Source organism: Dendrobates tinctorius, unplaced genomic scaffold, assembly GCF_039654945.1.
Source record: "Dendrobates tinctorius isolate UK_male_01 unplaced genomic scaffold, ASM3965494v1 ptg000032l, whole genome shotgun sequence".
NCBI classification, from domain to species: domain Eukaryota; kingdom Metazoa; phylum Chordata; class Amphibia; order Anura; family Dendrobatidae; genus Dendrobates; species Dendrobates tinctorius.
The window spans coordinates 45,688,719-45,705,658 of record NW_027361700.1 but is presented as its reverse complement, the minus strand read 5'-3'; the positions used below and the strand labels follow the sequence as shown (position 1 = coordinate 45,705,658).

General features: G+C 47.1%; 1 protein-coding gene across 3 annotated transcripts in view; it reads left to right on the top strand.

Moving 5' to 3' along the window:
• Positions 1-16,940, top strand: part of PLCD3 (phospholipase C delta 3) — a 184,405-nt gene that overhangs the window by 160,777 nt on the left and 6,688 nt on the right. For all 3 annotated transcript variants that reach the window (XM_073572868.1, XM_073572869.1, XM_073572867.1), the window contains 5 exons: positions 8,459-8,542; positions 8,679-8,808; positions 10,844-10,960; positions 11,445-11,611; positions 12,972-13,104. In XM_073572868.1, the coding sequence (XP_073428969.1) occupies positions 8,459-8,542; positions 8,679-8,808; positions 10,844-10,960; positions 11,445-11,611; positions 12,972-13,104 (631 nt within the window). The remainder of the gene's footprint in view (positions 1-8,458; positions 8,543-8,678; positions 8,809-10,843; positions 10,961-11,444; positions 11,612-12,971; positions 13,105-16,940) is intronic.

Genomic DNA, 16,940 nt, shown 5'->3' with positions numbered 1-16,940 from the left:
CATGAGCCACTCCCTGAAGAAAGGTCTTGACCTGCAGACGGGAGGCTAACGTCTTCTGGAACAGGATGGAAAGCGCCGAGACTTGACTTTTTAAAGAGCTGAGGGCAAGGCCCGCATCTAGGCCTGCCTGGAGGAACGCCAGGATAGAAGGGAGAGAAAAGGACATGGGCGGAACGTCATTGGCCTCGCACCAAGTGAAATAGGCCTTCCACGTACAATAAATTCTGGAAGATGATGGCTTTCTAGCCTGGATCATGGTGTGAATCACTCGATCCGAAAAACCTGACCGTTTCAGAACCGCAGTTTCAACAGCCACGCCATTAAATTGAGCGGCAGAGAATTGGGGTGGCAGATTGGACCCCGAGACAGCAGATCTGCTCTGTCTGGAAGCTTCCAGGGGGCATCCGCGAGAAGGTTGACGATGTCCTCTAACCAAGCCCTCTGGGCCAATCCGGAGCGATGAAGATGACTGGCACCCCTTCTGCCTTGACATTCTTCAACAGCTTGGGAAGAAGAGGAAGGGGAGGGAACAGTTAGGGAAGCTTGAACTGAGACCAAGGAATGGTGAGAGACTCTTGGACACTTCCGCTAGAGCCGAAGAACTCCGTGTCCCCCCTTGGTGGTTGACATATGCCACCACTGTGGCATTGTCTGTGTGAATCCGCATCGGCAGACCCCTGAGAAGCCTTTCCTAGTGAATGAGAGCCAGATAAATCGCCCGTATCTCGAGGACGTTGATCGGCAGAATTGTCTCTTGATTCGACCACTGACCCGGGACAGTCTGATTGCGAAACACTGCCCCCCAGCCGTAGTCACAATCTGCCAGTGAATCAGAAGGAATGATCGGCCTAGGGCAATGAGAGGTGACGTCAGCCACCAATTGAGAGACTGTTTGACCCAAGACGAGAGGCTGAGTGGACGATCCAGGGAAAGGACAGACCTGTTCCACCGAGACAGGATGGCCTGTTGAAGCGGTCTCGAGTGGAATAGAGCAAAGGGAATTGCTTCGGCCGTCGCCACCATCTTTCCCAAGTCTTTCATGGCTGATCGAAAGGATGGAAGCTGGGGGCTCTGCAGCGAACGTACATCTCGCCGCAAAGATATCAACTTCTCTTTGGGAAGAAGGACTCTCCATCGACGGGTGTCCAACAATAAGCCTAGAAACACCAGACGTTGAGTCGGATCAAGGCAGGACTTCCCTTTGTTTACGAGCCATCCAAATCTGGACAGGGTGTCGAGAACGATGGCAAGACTTTGGTGAGCCTGGGGAAAAGACGGAGCTTTGATCAGAATGTCGTCGAGGTACGGAAAGAGGACGAGACCCCTGATCCTCAACAGGGCCATCACCGCCGCCATGATCTTTGTAAACACTCTGGGCGCGGTGGCGAGGCCGAATGGCAGGGCGACAAACTGGTAGTGGTCCTGCTGAATAGCGAAACGCAGGAATTTCTGATGCCCGGGAAAGATGGGGACATGCAGATAGGCATCCTGAATGTCTATTGAGCACATGAATTCCTGCGCCTCCATGGAAGTGATTACTGAACAAAGGGACTCCATCCTGAAATGCCGCAGGCGGACCCTTTTGTTCAGTAATTTGAGGTCCAGAATGGGCCGAACGGCGCCACCTTTTTTCGGCACTACGAACAGGTTTGAGTAAAACCCTGTGAATCCTTCTGTTTCGGGAACAGGCACAATCACCCCGGAGCTGAGAAGAGAGGCGATGGATGCAAAGAAACATGGAACTAAGGCGGGGTCTTTTGGAGGTCGGGACTCGAAGAAACGATCTCGGGGCCGAGAAATGAACTCTATATTGTATCCTGAGGATACAACTTCCCTGACCCAAGCGTCTTCCACCGAGGCAAGCCAGACGTCTCTGAAGAAAAGGAGTCGGCCGCCCAGCTGGGAAGGTGCCTCGAAACTTTGTTGACAGTCATGCCGAAGTGGACCGTCCAGTTCTGGATCTGGAGGATCTGCCCTGGGAGGAGTGAGATCGCCAGGAGGGAGTGGGTCTAAAGGAGACCTTCTTCCTATCCTGGCGCGCTTGCGGCCTTTGTTGGTTGGAAAAGGGTTCTGCCAACGCGACACGGCGAAAAAACCGAAAGGGCCGAAACGGACGCCTTGGAGGGGGTCTACGAGGCTTGGACTGAGGGAGAAGAGAGCTTGTACCCCCGGTAGCGTCTTTAATGATCTGGTCCAGTTGAGATCTGAAGAGACGCGCTCCCTGAAAAGGCAGATTGGTAAGGGACTTTTTAGAAGACAAATCTGCCTGCCAAGCCTTAAGCCAAATTGTGCGCCGGATTGCAAAACGTTGCTGGACGCTTGAGCTGCGCAAGACGCGGCATCTAAGGAGGCAGAGACCAATATTCCCCTGCATGGGAGATCTGGTTGGCTAGCTCAGCCAGACGTTCCGGTTGGGCTCCATCAAGAATGCCTTGGCGGAGATCCTCCGCCCAAGTAGCTATGGCTTTTGCTACCCAAGTGGAAGCAAAGGTCGGGCTTAGCACCTTAGCAGCCGCTTCGAATGCTGACTCTGCTAAGGATTCTATGATCCTGTCGTTAGAATCCTTCAGAGACGCAACACCTGAAATCGGAAGGACTGTGTTGTTAGATAGTCTGGACACAGGAGCGTCTACAGAGGGGGAAGCCGACCAGTTGTCGGTGAGCTCTTGAGAAAATGGATACAGCACGCCGAGGCGCTTCCCTCTTTGGAAACGCCTGGTTGGATTTTCTCTTTCCCTCGTAAGGAGCTTGTCAAACTCAGAGTGAGGAGCGAAGACTCTGGAAGGTACTTCTGCCCGTCTGAACGAAACCTCCTGATCTGAGGGTTTCGCAGGGGCGTCTGTGATCTCGAAAGTGTGGTTGATTACGGCAATGAGGTTCTGTACCGTAACCTTCATGTCCGCGGTATGGTCCGAATCCAGCTCTAAAATCTCTTCAGATGGCGCATCCGAGAAAGCTTCGCCTGACTCGGGAGAGGAGGCACGGGAAGGAGACTGCTGGGAAGGACTATGCGGTGAGCTGGGGCGAGGGGAGGATTCCAGCTGGAGATCCTGCCTGGGCCTTTTGCGGCTCATGCTGGCTGACTCAGATGGAGCCTCTTGTGACCTGCTGCATCCTGCAGAAGTGTCTAAGGGCAACTTATCAAGAGCTGCCACTAGGGACTGAGACACCCTGGTAAGATCTGCCACTGATTGTGATAGAGAAGCCCAGCCAGGGATGGGGGGTTCACTCTCACGTGGAACAACAGGGGGCTCCTGGGCGGCAGACACAATGGGATTGCTGCAGTCGAGGCAGAGGGGAGTGGACTGACCGGAGGGAAGTTTGCGATTGCAAGAAGAACATGCAAAGTACTTGACTAAAGTGCAAGTGGGGGCCGGAGGGCGAGCACGGTCAGGCTTAGAGTTAGACATAATGAAGGAAAGTAACTGAAGCAGTGCCGGAAGGTTGGGGACAGGAAGCAGAGGAGGTGTCAGTCTGCAGTTGCAGAGCTACTCACGGTTCGGTGTCCTGTAGATACTCCCAGTAAGCGATGCTACACGACTCGTCTGGACTTGCAGGGCCACAGCAGAAGAGACGGGGTCCGGCTGACAGGCAGAGAAAATGGCGCCAGCCTGAGAGGTGCAGAGAAGGAAGCGCGCGATTTCCAGGAAGAGGATGGGCGGAGCTAACCGCCGTTGCTGAAGATGGCACTGCCCGCTGGAATAGATAGGCTAGGGTTGGGCGCATAATATCAGGGGACAAGGCGGAGGGTGGGCCTAGCACGGGCGGGAGAGAAGCCCGCCTAAAAATGAGGGCGGGGGGCGTGGCCGCAACGCAGGACTAGGCCCGAAATGAACCCGGGGCCTAGAGTAAATGCGGCGGCCGACTGTCAGCGCAGGGCGGCGCGGCGACTGTTCCCGAGGATCGCTGTGGCCGGGCGGGAGAGAAGCCTGCCTAAGAATGAAGGTTGAAGCGAAGCCGCTGCAGAACAAGGCCCAAACCGAAGCCGGGGCCTGTATTAAATGCGGCGGTCGCCGGGAGGCGCGGAGGCCTCGCAGCACTGCCGCAGCGACCGCTCCCAAAGGATCCGTGCCTGAGCTGCTGAGGAGGATGCGACTCAGGGGCCTCATACTTACCCTGCCTGATCCGTCTTCTGAGTAAACCTGAGGGAATAAAGGTACCTTCATCCTCCAGCGTGCTGATTCCTGTAGAAGAGTGTCCGCGCCTCATCGAAACCGACAGGCTCTGGTAGGAGAGTGGGTGGGAGACGGGGGACGAGGACCATCTGGATCGCTGACACGCACCCGTGTTAGGCTCTTGGTCCTGCCGTGGAGAGCTTTGAGGATACGGAGTGGCAGTACACGCTGTACTCATTGTCTCTTTGTGGGACTACAGATGTGACTATTCACTCTGTATCGCTCCAGAAACCTGAAAGAAAAACGACGCACACTGAGGTAGATATGGGTCTAAAGAAAGACCCGTGTCCACCTCCTACTGACACTAAGCTAAACTGAGGAAATTAGTGCCGGTCGGTGGGGTGTATACTGCGGAGGAGTAGCTAACCTTTTTCTGTGCATAGTGTCAGCCTCCTAGTGGCAGCAGCATACAGCCCATGGTTTCTGTGTCCCCCAATGAGGCGATAGAGAAATAACTCCCTTATACTAAAGCCAAATGCCAGTATATACAGTAATCTAATATATAAAGCTCAAAGTGTGTATGTGTGTGTGTGTGTGTATGTCCGGGATAGGCATCTGCACCGTCGCAGCTATAGCCACAAAATTTGGCACAGTCACACGTCTGGACCCCGAAAGCGTACTAAGCTATGTTGTGCGGTGAAATTTTAACCCCGCGCGTTCCAATTCACCAAACAATTTTGCCCCTATGTACAGTACATACTGGGGGAAAAAGTGTGTGCATGTCAAGCCCCGCCCCTCATTGTGATGTCATAATGCCCCTATTTGCATACTGGGGAAGCAGTGTGTGCGTATCAAGCCCCACCCCTCATTATGATGTCACAACGGTTGCCATGGCGGTGCTGTTGTCATCATAGGTCGCAAGCCCCGCCGCTCATTATGATGTCATAATGGTTGACTATGGGATGGAGGATGTGATGGGTATATGGGCACTGGACTATGGGATGGAGGATATGTATGACGGGTATATGGGCACGGGACTATCGGATGGCGGATATGTATATGGGCACGGGACTATGGGATGGAGGATGTGTGATGGGTATATGGGCACGGGACTATGGGATGGAGGATGTGTGATGGGTATATGGGCATTGGACTATGGGATGGTGGATATGTATGACGGGTATATGGGCACGGGACTATGAGATGGCGGATATGTGTGATGGGTAAATGGGCACGGGACTATGGGATGGAGGATATGTATGATGGGTATATGGGCATGGGACTATGAGATGAAGGATGTGTGATGGGTATATGGGCACTCGACTATGGGATGGCGAATATGTATGATGGGTATATGGGCATGGGACTATGGGATGGAGAATATGTATGATGGGTATATGGGCATGGGACTTTGGGATGGAGGATGTGTGATGGGTATATGGGCACTGGACTATGGAATGGAGGATATGTATGATGGGTATATGGGCACGGGCCTATGGGATGGCGGATATGTATGATGGGTATATGGGCACTCGACTATAGGATGGCGAATATGTATGATGGGTATATGGGCATGGTACTATGGGATGGAGGATGTGTGATGGGTATATGGGCACGGGACTATGGGATGGAGGATAATTATAATTTGCTACAACTAACCAGTTAGTTACTATGCCCGGGCAGCGCCGGGCTCTTCAGCTAGTTTATAATAATAATCTTAGAGCATAGCCCCTTGAAAAAGCAGTAGTAACGAAACATGCATCGGGGGCGCATCAAGTAGATCCCACATTATATACAACATGACATGATTAAGCAGCATCTAGATCTTTGACAGATTTCTTGTTATAATCATCTACCTCCTTAGATGCACTAGAACTTTATTATTCTCTCGCTATATACAGGTATTTTGTTTTTAAATGTATTGACATTTCACCTCATTCATTTATTTTAATATGTATGTATTTTTGAAATTTGTCTAATAAAACAATTATTGATTTTAATACATGTGTAGGTGGTTTATGAGCACCCTAGGTTAATCCACTTCACAAAATAAATAAAATAAATACATTTATGGGGGGGACCTAAACCTTTATGCCCCCAGTTCAAACATATACAGTTGTGTGAAAAAGTGTTTGCTCCCTTCCTGGTTTCCTATTCTTTTGCATGTTTGTCACACTTTAATGTTTCAGATCACCAAATAAATTTAAATATTAGACTGTCCCGTCTCTTTTCTATGGTGGAGTCATGAACACTGACCTTAACTGACCCAATTGAGGCCTGCATTTCTTCGGATGTTGTTGTGGGGTCTTTTGTGACCTCTTAAATGAGTAGTCGCTGCGCTATTGGGGTAATTTTGGTCAGCCAGCCACTTCTGGGAAGGTTCACCACTGTTCCATGTTTTCCCCATTTGTGGATAATGGCTCTCACTGTGGTTCACTGGAGCCCCAAAGCTTTATAATCCTTTTCAGACTGATAGATCTCAATTAGGGCAGCATGGTGGCTCAGTGGATAGCATTGCAGCGCTGGAGTACTGGGTTCGAATCCCACCAAGGACAACATCTGCAAGGAGTTTGTATGTTCTCCCCGTGTTTGCGTGGGTTTCCTCCGGGTACTCTGGTTTTCTCCCACATTCCAAAGACATACTGATAGGGAATTTAGATTGTGAGCCTCACTTGGAACAGCGATGATAATGTGTGCAAACTGTGAAGCGCTGCGGAATATGTTAGTGCTATATAAAGATTATTATTACTTTGTTTCTCATTTGTTCCATAATTTCTTTGGATCACGGCATGATGTATAGCTTTTGAGGATCTTTTGGTCTACTTTGCTTTTTCAAGCAGGTTCTATTTAAGTGATTTTTTGATTGAGAATAGGTGTGGCAGTAATTAGGCCTAGGTGTGGCTAGGAAAATTGAACTCAGCTTCCCAAATATGTGATAATTCACCGTTAATCAATTTTTCACACAGGGCCTGTAGGTTTGGATTTCTTTTTCCCTTAATAATACGGACTTTCAATTAAAAACTGCATTTTGTGATTACTTGTGTTATCTTTCTTGAATATTTAAATTTGTTTGGTGATCTGAAACATTTAAGTGTGACAAGCATGAAAAAGAATAGGAAATCAGGAAGGGACAAACACTTTTTCACACAACTGTAAATGCTATATGAATATTTTTGTAGCTATGAAAATAAAAATAATAGCAGTGTTGTTCTAGCGGTGTTGCAGTTCTTGGAGACACTTGTTGTGTCACGTGCAGGCTGAAGCCAATGAGCAGCCACTTGACAGCCTTTATTATGTCATCAGAGCGGATGTCCGTCCTGAAGGAAAATTGACAAGCTACAGCCAAAAAGCAATTGCTCGTTGGCTATAGCTGTCATGTGATACAGCTATGTCATGTCACTATCTAGGAAAAGTGGCACCGATATTGCAGGAACAGCTCTCCTGCTAGAGGTGAGTATATAATTTTATTTTAATTAGGGTTCCGAATTGATTAAACTGTGGTTGTCCGATAGTGGAAGTCCCTTTGTGGTGCCCATATGCAAAATAGCTTTCATCTGAACATGTTGTCCAACAAATTTCTCTTCCAACCCCCAATACACATGAACTCTCATATCAGACAAGTGTGCATGTATTTCAGTGGGGGCAATGGAATAACCTGCTGCCAGACACCACTACTATACCCAAAGACCTTTTTTTTCTCTCCATACCTCTGTTCCAACCAGACAACTTTATTCCCCTCAGAGCCCTCTGTTCTCACAAGAGACCTATGTTGCCCCTCCTCGAGACCTATGTTCCCCTCCAGGCACCTCTGTCCCAACCAGACACTTCTGTACCCCAAACACCTGTTTCCATCAGAGATCTCTGTTCACCCAGACACATCTATTCCAACCACACTTCTTCCCCGCCCCCCAAACAACTCTATTGCCCCTGGAGGCCTAAGTTCCCCTAGACACTCCTGTTCCCCCCTAGATACCTCTGTGTCCTCCAGACACCTTTGTTTCTTCTAGAGACCTCTGTTACCTACGTACACATCTGTTTCCACCAGGCACCTTATCCTTCTCTCCCTCAACATTAACTATAGCAGGAAGTTGAGAAGCCTCCAATACAAAACAGATGGTTGGTTGGCCGATCCTGCCGAAAAATACTGTTTAGGGTGGGAGATCATGATCATTTTGAGAGCTAAGAACCAGTTACTTCTCTTGTCAAAAGCCAATATTCTGAAGTCATCTATGTCTCCTCTACCACAAGTCCCTACTCTCACTTGATATCCGCCAAGTAATGCTATTATACATCTCCTCCAGTACTTTGTGGCTGGTATATTAGTGTGTCCTGTTATTTCTTAGGCTTTGAAGGGGAAAATCCTTGTGAAGGCAAAGAAGCTCAGTGAGCGGAGATCATTGGAAGAAGAGGACGGAAGAAGCAGGATGGTGAGTGTAAAGACAGTGGGGATCGGATGAGAGGTATGGGGTACATTATAATGCAGACTGGAGATGGGATGAAGGATTGGATGCACTGGTGTCATTTTTTCAGTATATGTATGATATGACCTCTTCCTCTGTCCAGGACATTGCACAGGAGCTCTCTGACCTGGTGGTCTATTGCCAGTCTGTGGAGTATCGCGACCGGCCGGGAAAAGCGTGTGAGATGAGCTCATTCAGTGAGGACAAGGTGCGCAGACTGATGAAGGACTGTGGTACGTATACTGCATCCAATGTCTGGGATAGAGATGAGGAGCTCCCAAAAGAAGATATTGTAACCAAGAAATTAAAGAGACTTTTTTACCTGTTTCTGGAAAAGCTGGTTCACCCGTAAAAGGAACTTTTCACCAGGTTTTTGGTACTTAATCTGAGAGCAACATGACGTAGGGAGCCGCATGATGTTGGGCCCGACCCCCTCATTCCACTGATGTATCACTTACTGGGATCCTTGCTGCAGTTTTTATAAAATCTGTTTTATCTGCTGCAGATCTACTATTCTCAAATTCTCTGTATAACTTCACCCACACCATTACCAACTTTGTGTACACTGTGCATAGGCAGAAATTTGCCAGTATCAACTTTCTCCCTATGCAAAGGGAGCATGCTGCACTCATACCTCTCTTCTGTGGTTACTCACTTGTCGCACCTTCATGGATAAGTGTAGCGAGCGGCCACTGCAGACAGGAGAGAGGGATGTGTGTGCACCTATTACACTCCTGCACTGACACTGTGCGCACAATTGTGCAGACAGGCTGTGATTCATGCTATTGTGGTTTTGACGGCAAGAATAGAATGACAGGTTCCCTATAAACTGAGAATTAGGATTTACACCTAAATGCATCATAATAATCAAAGACACCCCAAAAGAAGAAAGGATCCAAACCATATGAAATTGTAACAAGTTTTATTTAGTAATAGAACCAACACAGTTAAAACCCTGTAAAAGAATGGAAACACCAAAGGTAATGAAAAAGAATGGGGGGACAACTGCCAATAATTGTAAAAAGTATCTTGCCAATAAAAAGTTCTTTATGTGCTACACGTCATATTGGAAACTGGAGCCAAAAGTATAAGGATTTGGGAATGTTTAGTTTGCAAAAGAGAAGACTGAGAGGAGACTTAATAGCTGTCTACAAATATCTAAAGGGCTGTCACATTGTAGAAGGATCAACTTTATTCTCATTTGCACAAGGAAAGACTAGAAGCAATGGGATGAAACTGAATGGGAGGAGACACAGATTAGATATTAGAAAAAACTTTTTGACAGAGTGATCAATGAGTGGAACAAACTGCTATGAGAAGTGGCGAGTTCTCCTTCAATGGAAGTCTTCAAACAGAGGCTGGACAAATATCTGTCTGGGATGATTTAGCGAATCCTGCTTTGAGCAGGGGGTTGGACCAGATGGCCCAGGAGGTCCCTTCCAACTCTACGATTCTATGATTCTAAGTATAATAATGAGGGGAAGAATAGAATATATGTAATAATAAACAAATTCATAAACCAATCACATGTAAGTGTGGAAAAGTATAATGTGCTAAATAGTGCTGTGCCCAAGTGGGCCTCCTATGTGACAGATGAAGTAATCCAAAGATATAGCAAATAATTCGATTACCGTAAATAGTATCCATTATATACAAGTGTAGAAAAAGATATAAAGTGCGCTATAGTGCTATGCCTAAATAGTAATCCATATAAATAACAGCCAAAGAGGTCCAGTAATAGTGGCAGCGTGTTAGCAGGGTCCCATTATGCCCATATTACTATATTTAGCATTATTATAACTGCTGAAGGTCTGGCTTTGTGTTGGGAGAACGCACAATAACATGACAGTAATATGGCTGCCGTAAACTGGCCAAGGCTAAAAGTGTGTGAGACGTGCGGGGATGGAGGGCAAGTCGTGGGTAACGCATTCTACCAGTTTTGTCCGGAGTATTCATCTAAGTAAAAAAAATTTTTCACTACCTAGCTATCAACCACTTTTCCAGAAGCCGATATAATTAAGAAATGACGACGTTGATGGTTTTTGTCTTCCGGATCCCGTGCTCTTTGAACAAATATGAGAGATTGACTTTTGTAATGAGCCAATGGCTTCCTCTCTACTGAGGGTACATTCTGGGATTTCAAATTCCCATCTCTTGTTGTGGACATTAAATTCGCAAACAGTTGCACTCTGTTATCTGCCATTTTATACCCAGAACTTATCATGCATCAGGGTTTTACAGCCGATTATCCAATTTCTCTTCTTGCAGGAAATTCTATAGTTCGTTACAATACCCGACAACTCAGTCGCATTTACCCTGATGGATTGAGAGCCAACTCTTCTAACTTTAGTCCACAGGAGATGTGGAATGCGGGCTGCCAGCTTGGTAAGGACACACGTTGGTGCCTCTAATGATTATCGTAATGTCAAAAGACTCATCATCACTTCCAAACAGAATACTGGTCTGAATAAGTGCATGCTAAGAGTAACCATCTCCATACTAACCTAACAACGTTGCACTCTGTAACGCTATAGCATACAAACATGAAATATATGAAATTGGAATTGCATTACTGCTCTGAAAATAAGGAAAAACTAAGATCGTTAGCGTATAAATTGGCCAATCCTTGTGTGCCCAGCAGCAATGACAAGGCGATCTTCTTTGCCGAGGACCTAACCTAATGTGAGTGCTCTCCTGGGCTGATAGTCTATATTTATATGGGAAGGTGGGATCCTGCTGTGATTAAAACCACTATGGACTGATGGGTGGAGTGCTCAGGGAGTCTACATGTACAAATATCAAAATTTCTAATGATTATTTTGTGATCTTTTCCCTTCCTTTCCTCACTGTACACATTTTTCTTTTTCAGTGGCTCTGAACTTTCAGACCCCTGGCTACACAATGGATTTGAACCGGGGACGTTTCCTGGACAATGGTGCCTGTGGTTATGTCCTGAAACCCAAATTCTTATGTAGAGAGGATACTCTGTTCAACCCCGAGGATGGCAGCGGCAGTTTGAAGATTCTGAATGTCAGGGTGAGCTCTGGGCTGCATCATGGGTCATTTACACAGCACATAACATACCTGCCAAGTGCAACAGGCAGTGTGACCAGCTCGGTCACCCATAAAGGGGAAAAGCTAAAGAAAAAAAAAAAAAAAATATGGGAGTGTATCTGACATACCTGGACAAAGCCAGCATGGTATGACTTCTGTTAGTAGGATGGAAAACCAGATGAGGTCTGGCACCATACAAACTTAATTGTGTAGCATCAGGGAGCAAGTATTTATGGAAGCTTAGCAGCATTAACAGGTTTGGATTTTGTGTGGACAAATAAAAATTCTGACTTTCTTTAGTCGTCACTACAAAAATATAGGAGCGTACTGCTAACAGACTGTTATTGTTCAATATGAGCTATATAAAAGCTGTATGCTATACACTCCCCTAGTGGTAGCTGCAGGTAGCAGTACTTTTCTCTATAAAAAAAAAAAAAAAAAAAAAAAAAGACCATTCACCAGATTGGTCATGTTAAACTGTCCACATCATGGCATAGTGGCCACAAAGCTGAATTATTTTCTTCCTAATTTCTCAGATATTTTTCAGAAATATTAGATTATAGAGTTTAGATTATAATTTATCATAAAACCAACTGGACATTACCAGAGATTCTTCTCTGAGATCATCCACTTTTTAACAGCAATGTTGTACCCTCACTGCGCTTACACTGACTGCGGTGAGATAAAAGCTGGAGGTCTTTGTCCCCTGCATAACATTGACCAATCACAGGCAGGAGGCATCATCCAAGGGGGAAAAAAAAAACAAAAAAAACATGCCCTCAGCAGGTCAGAACATGCCTTCTCCCATGAGATATGTTATGACAGACAGCCCTTCTCTCCTCTGCGATCTCTTCATCTACTGCGTACAGTACAACAGCGCTAAGTGTCATTACAAACACATTCAGCTTTCATGTCATGGCAATCAGTGTGGGGGAGGAGAGTACAGCAGAGATGTAAATAGGACATGGCTGTTGGGCTTATAAATTAGAATCTAAACTTTTAAGCTTATATCTCAGCAAAGGTGGTAAGAAATTAATAAAGTAGCTGAAAAGCTATGGTTTCTTCAGCTCTGCAAGTACTAGTCTATGATGGGGCTGTGCTCAAACTGGTGACAGGTCCTCTTTCAAGGGGTATTCACATGCTGAACATATATAGCACATCCACAGGATATTTTGGGGTGCAGTGGGAGTCTTGTTACAGCTGGTGAGCCGCAATTTGGGAAAAGCTGCTCTAAAAAGGTCCAGTTTACAAAAATGCTAAATTAATTTTAAGAATTTTCTTCCCATATTAAATCTAGGCATGTTTTATGAACAATATCAGATTTGATTTATTTTTTTCATAGATTATTTCAGCGCAGCAGCTGCCTAAACTGAACCAGGAAAATCCAAACTCTATTGTGGACCCATTTGTACGTGTGGAGATTCACAGTTTAGGGAAGAAGAGGGAAAGAGAGACAAATTACATCCTCAATAATGGTGAGATGAAAACCCCCTTCCTGCACATCAAGTTTTTGTCATGTTCAACTGGACCACATATTTAGGGTGGCTTGCAAAAGCATTCTCCCCTCCTTGTCTTTTTACCGAGTCTGTTACTTTATTTTTGTAATCCGATTTTTGAGTGATACATCAGCATTAAATAGTCTTAGTTGGGTGTGAAGTGAGAAAAATATAGACGAAGTTTAAATTTACGGGATCAAATAAGTACAAATTGGCATGTGCATATGTATTCACCCCTTTTGCGATGAAACCTTTAAATATTTCTGGGTGAAAACAATTCTATTAATAAAAATCATATGCTTAGTGAAATGAAGTCCACCTGTGTGCAATCTAAGTGTCACATGGGCTGTCAGTATATACACACACCTTTTCTGAAAGGCCACAGAGGTTGCAAGACCATTAGGCAAGAGGCACCACTGACCAACGAGATCTCCAAACATGTCATGGACAAAGTTGCTGAGAAGTACAAGTCAGAGTAGGGTTATAAATGAATATCCCAATCTCTGATGATTCCTCGGAGCACCATCAAATCGAAGGAACATGAGACCAGAGACCAAAAGGTAACCCTTAAGGAGCTGCAGAATTCCCAAGCAAAGACTGGAGTATCTGTTCATATGACCACAATAAGTCTTACACTCCATAGAGGTGGCTTTTATGGAAGAGTCGGCAGAAATAAAACCCTATACGTACACACAAAAATTGTAAGGCTTGTTGTAAGAATCTGTGGTTAGACTTGGAAGATAGATGATTTCCTCTGGTAAACTGCAAACTTGAAGGAGCTGGAAAAGTTTTGCCTTGAGCAATGGGCAAAAATTCCAGTGTGGAAAACTCAGATTTATCCAAAGCAACTTACAGCTGTAAGTGCAGCAAAAGGAGGCTCTACAAAGAACTGACTGTAGGGGGGCTGATTAGTGATGCACACTAAAGTTTTCAGTTATCTTGCCTATTTGTTGTATATACACACTCTTCGACACTGCAATTGTAACACCAAGGAGGGAAAGTAAAAGTTATGGAAATCACAAGGTGGATAAACATGTTAATGATATGGAAATTTAAAAAAAAACAAAACAAAAAAAAACACAGGATTTTTGGGTTGCTTACCGTAAAAATCTGTTTCTCGGAGCCTTCATTGGGGGGGACACAGAAACCATGGGTTGTATGCTGCTGCCACTAGGAGGCTGACACTATGCACAAAAAAAGCTTAGCTCCTCCTCCGCAGTATACACCCCACCGACCGGCACTAATTTCCTCAGTTAGTGAGAAAGCAGTAGAAGTAACAAAATAGAGTTAAAACAGAACTGACAACCCAACTGTAACCAACAATCAACATAAGAACAGTAGTTGCAGAACATGGGAGGGTGCCGTGTCCCCCAATGAAGGCTCCGAAAAACAGATTTTACGGTAAGCAACCCAAAAATCCTGTTTTCTCTATCGCCTCATTGGGGGACACAAACCATGGGACGTCCCAAAGCAGTCCCTGGGAGGGAGAAGCAAACTTCCATTAGGTCTGAGAACTCACCACCGCCGCCTGCAAGATCCTTCTGCCTAGGCTGGCGTCTGCCGAAGCGTAGGTGTGGACCTTGTAAAATTTGGCAAACGTGTGGATCGAAGACCAGGTTGCAGCTTTGCAAAGCTGCGGTGCGGAGGCTCTGTGGCGCACCGCCCAGGAGGCACCCACTGCCCGGGTAGAGTGAGCTCTAATTCCAGGAGGGGGCACTCGATGCTTGACCCGGTAGGCTTCCAAAATTGGCGATCTGATCCAGCGAGCAATAGTGGCCTTGGAAGCCGGCTGACCTTTCCGCGCACCATCTGGAATGATGAAAAGTGAGTCTGTCTTCCGCAAGGGAGTCATCCTAGCTAGGTAGACCTTCATCGCCCTGACCAGGTCTAGCTTGTTCAAGAAGCGCTCGAGCGGGTGGATTGGACCCGGACAAAAAGGACGGGAGAACAATGTCCTCATTTAGGTGGAAAGTGGACACCACTTTAGGCAGGAAGGAAGGCGGGGGCCGCAGGACCACCTTATCCTGGTGGAGCACTAAGAAAGGGGGGGGTGACAAGAAAGGGCCGCCAATTCCGACACACGCCGGATGGAGGTGATGGCCACCAGAAAGGCTTCCTTCCAGGAGAGAAGAGATAGGGAAACTTCCCTGAGAGGCTCAAGGGGTGAACCTTGTAGAGCCTCCAGAACCAGATTGAGATCCCATAGATAAACAGGAGTGCGGTACGGAGGTGCCATATGAGCCACTCCCTGAAGAAAAGTCTTGACCTGCGGTCGGGAGGCCAACGTCTTCTGGAAAAGGATGGAAAGCGTCGAGACTTGACCCTTTAAAGAGCTGAGGGCAAGGCCCGCATCTAAGCCTGCCTGGAGGAACGCCACGATTGAAGGGAGTGAAAAGGACATGGGCGGGATGTCATTGGCCTCGCACCAAGTGAAATAGGCCTTCCACGTGCGATAAATTTTGGAAGACGATGGCTTTCTAGCCCGGATCATGGTGTAGTTAACCCGATCCGAAAAACCTGACTATTTCAGAACCGCGGTTTCAACAGCCATGCCGTTAAATTGAGCGGCAGAGAATTGGGGTGGCAGATTGGACCCTGAGACAGCAGATCTGCTCTGTCTGGAAGCTTCCAGGGGGCGTCCGCGAGAAGGTTGAAGATGTCCGCGATCCAAGACCTTCTGGGCCAATCCGGAGCAATGAGGATGACTGGTACCCCTTCCGCCTTGATTTTCTTCAACAGCTTGGGAAGAGGAAGGGGAGGAAACAGATAGGGGAGCATGAACTGAGACCAGGGAATGGTCAGAGCATCGGCGCCCACTGCGAGAGGATCCCGGGCCCTGGATACGAATTGCGGAACCTTCCTGTTCAGGCGAGACGCCAGCAGATCTACGTCCGGCGTCCCCCAACGACGGCAAAGCTGATGGAAGACGTCCTGATGTAAGGACCACTCTCCAGCCGCGAGGCCCTCGTGGCTGAGAAAAACGGCGGCCCAGTTGTCCACGCCGGGAATGTGTACCGCAGATAGCGCTGGGACTGATACCTCTGCCCAGTGGAGAATGTTGGACACTTCCGCTAGTGCCGAGGAACTCAGTGTCCCCCCTTGGTGGTTGACGTATGCCACCGCTGTGGCACTGTGTCTGAATCCGGATCGGCAGACCCCTGAGAAGCCTTTCCCAGTGAATGAGAGACATAAATCACCCGTATCTTGAGGACGTTGATCGGCAGAGTTGTCTCTTGAGTCGACCACCGACCCTGAACAGTCCGATTGCGAAACCCTGCACCCCAGCCGAGAAGGCTGGCGTCCGTTGTCACAATCTGCCAGTGAAATCGGAAGGAATGACCGGCGAGAACGATGGTAAGACTTTGGTGAGCCTGGGATAAAGACGGAGCTTTGATTAGAATATCGTCGAGGTACGGAAAGAGGACGAGACCTCTGACCCTCAACAGCGCCATCACCGCCGCCATGATCTTTGTAAACACTCTGGGCGCGGTGGCGAGACCGAACGGCAGAGCGACAAACTGGTAGTGGTCCTGATGAATGGCGAAACGCAGGAATCTCTGATACCCGGGAAAGATGGGAACATGCAGATAGGCATCCTGAATGTCTATTGAGCACATGAATTCTTACGCCTCCATGGAAGCGATTACTGAACGAAGGGACTCCATCCTGAAATGTCGCAGGCGGACCCTTTTGTTCAGTAATTTGAGATCCAGAATGGGCCGAACCGCGCCGCCTTTTTTCGGCACTACAAACATGTTTGAGTAAAACCCTGTGAATCGTTCTGTTTCGGGAACGGGCACAATCACCCCGGAACT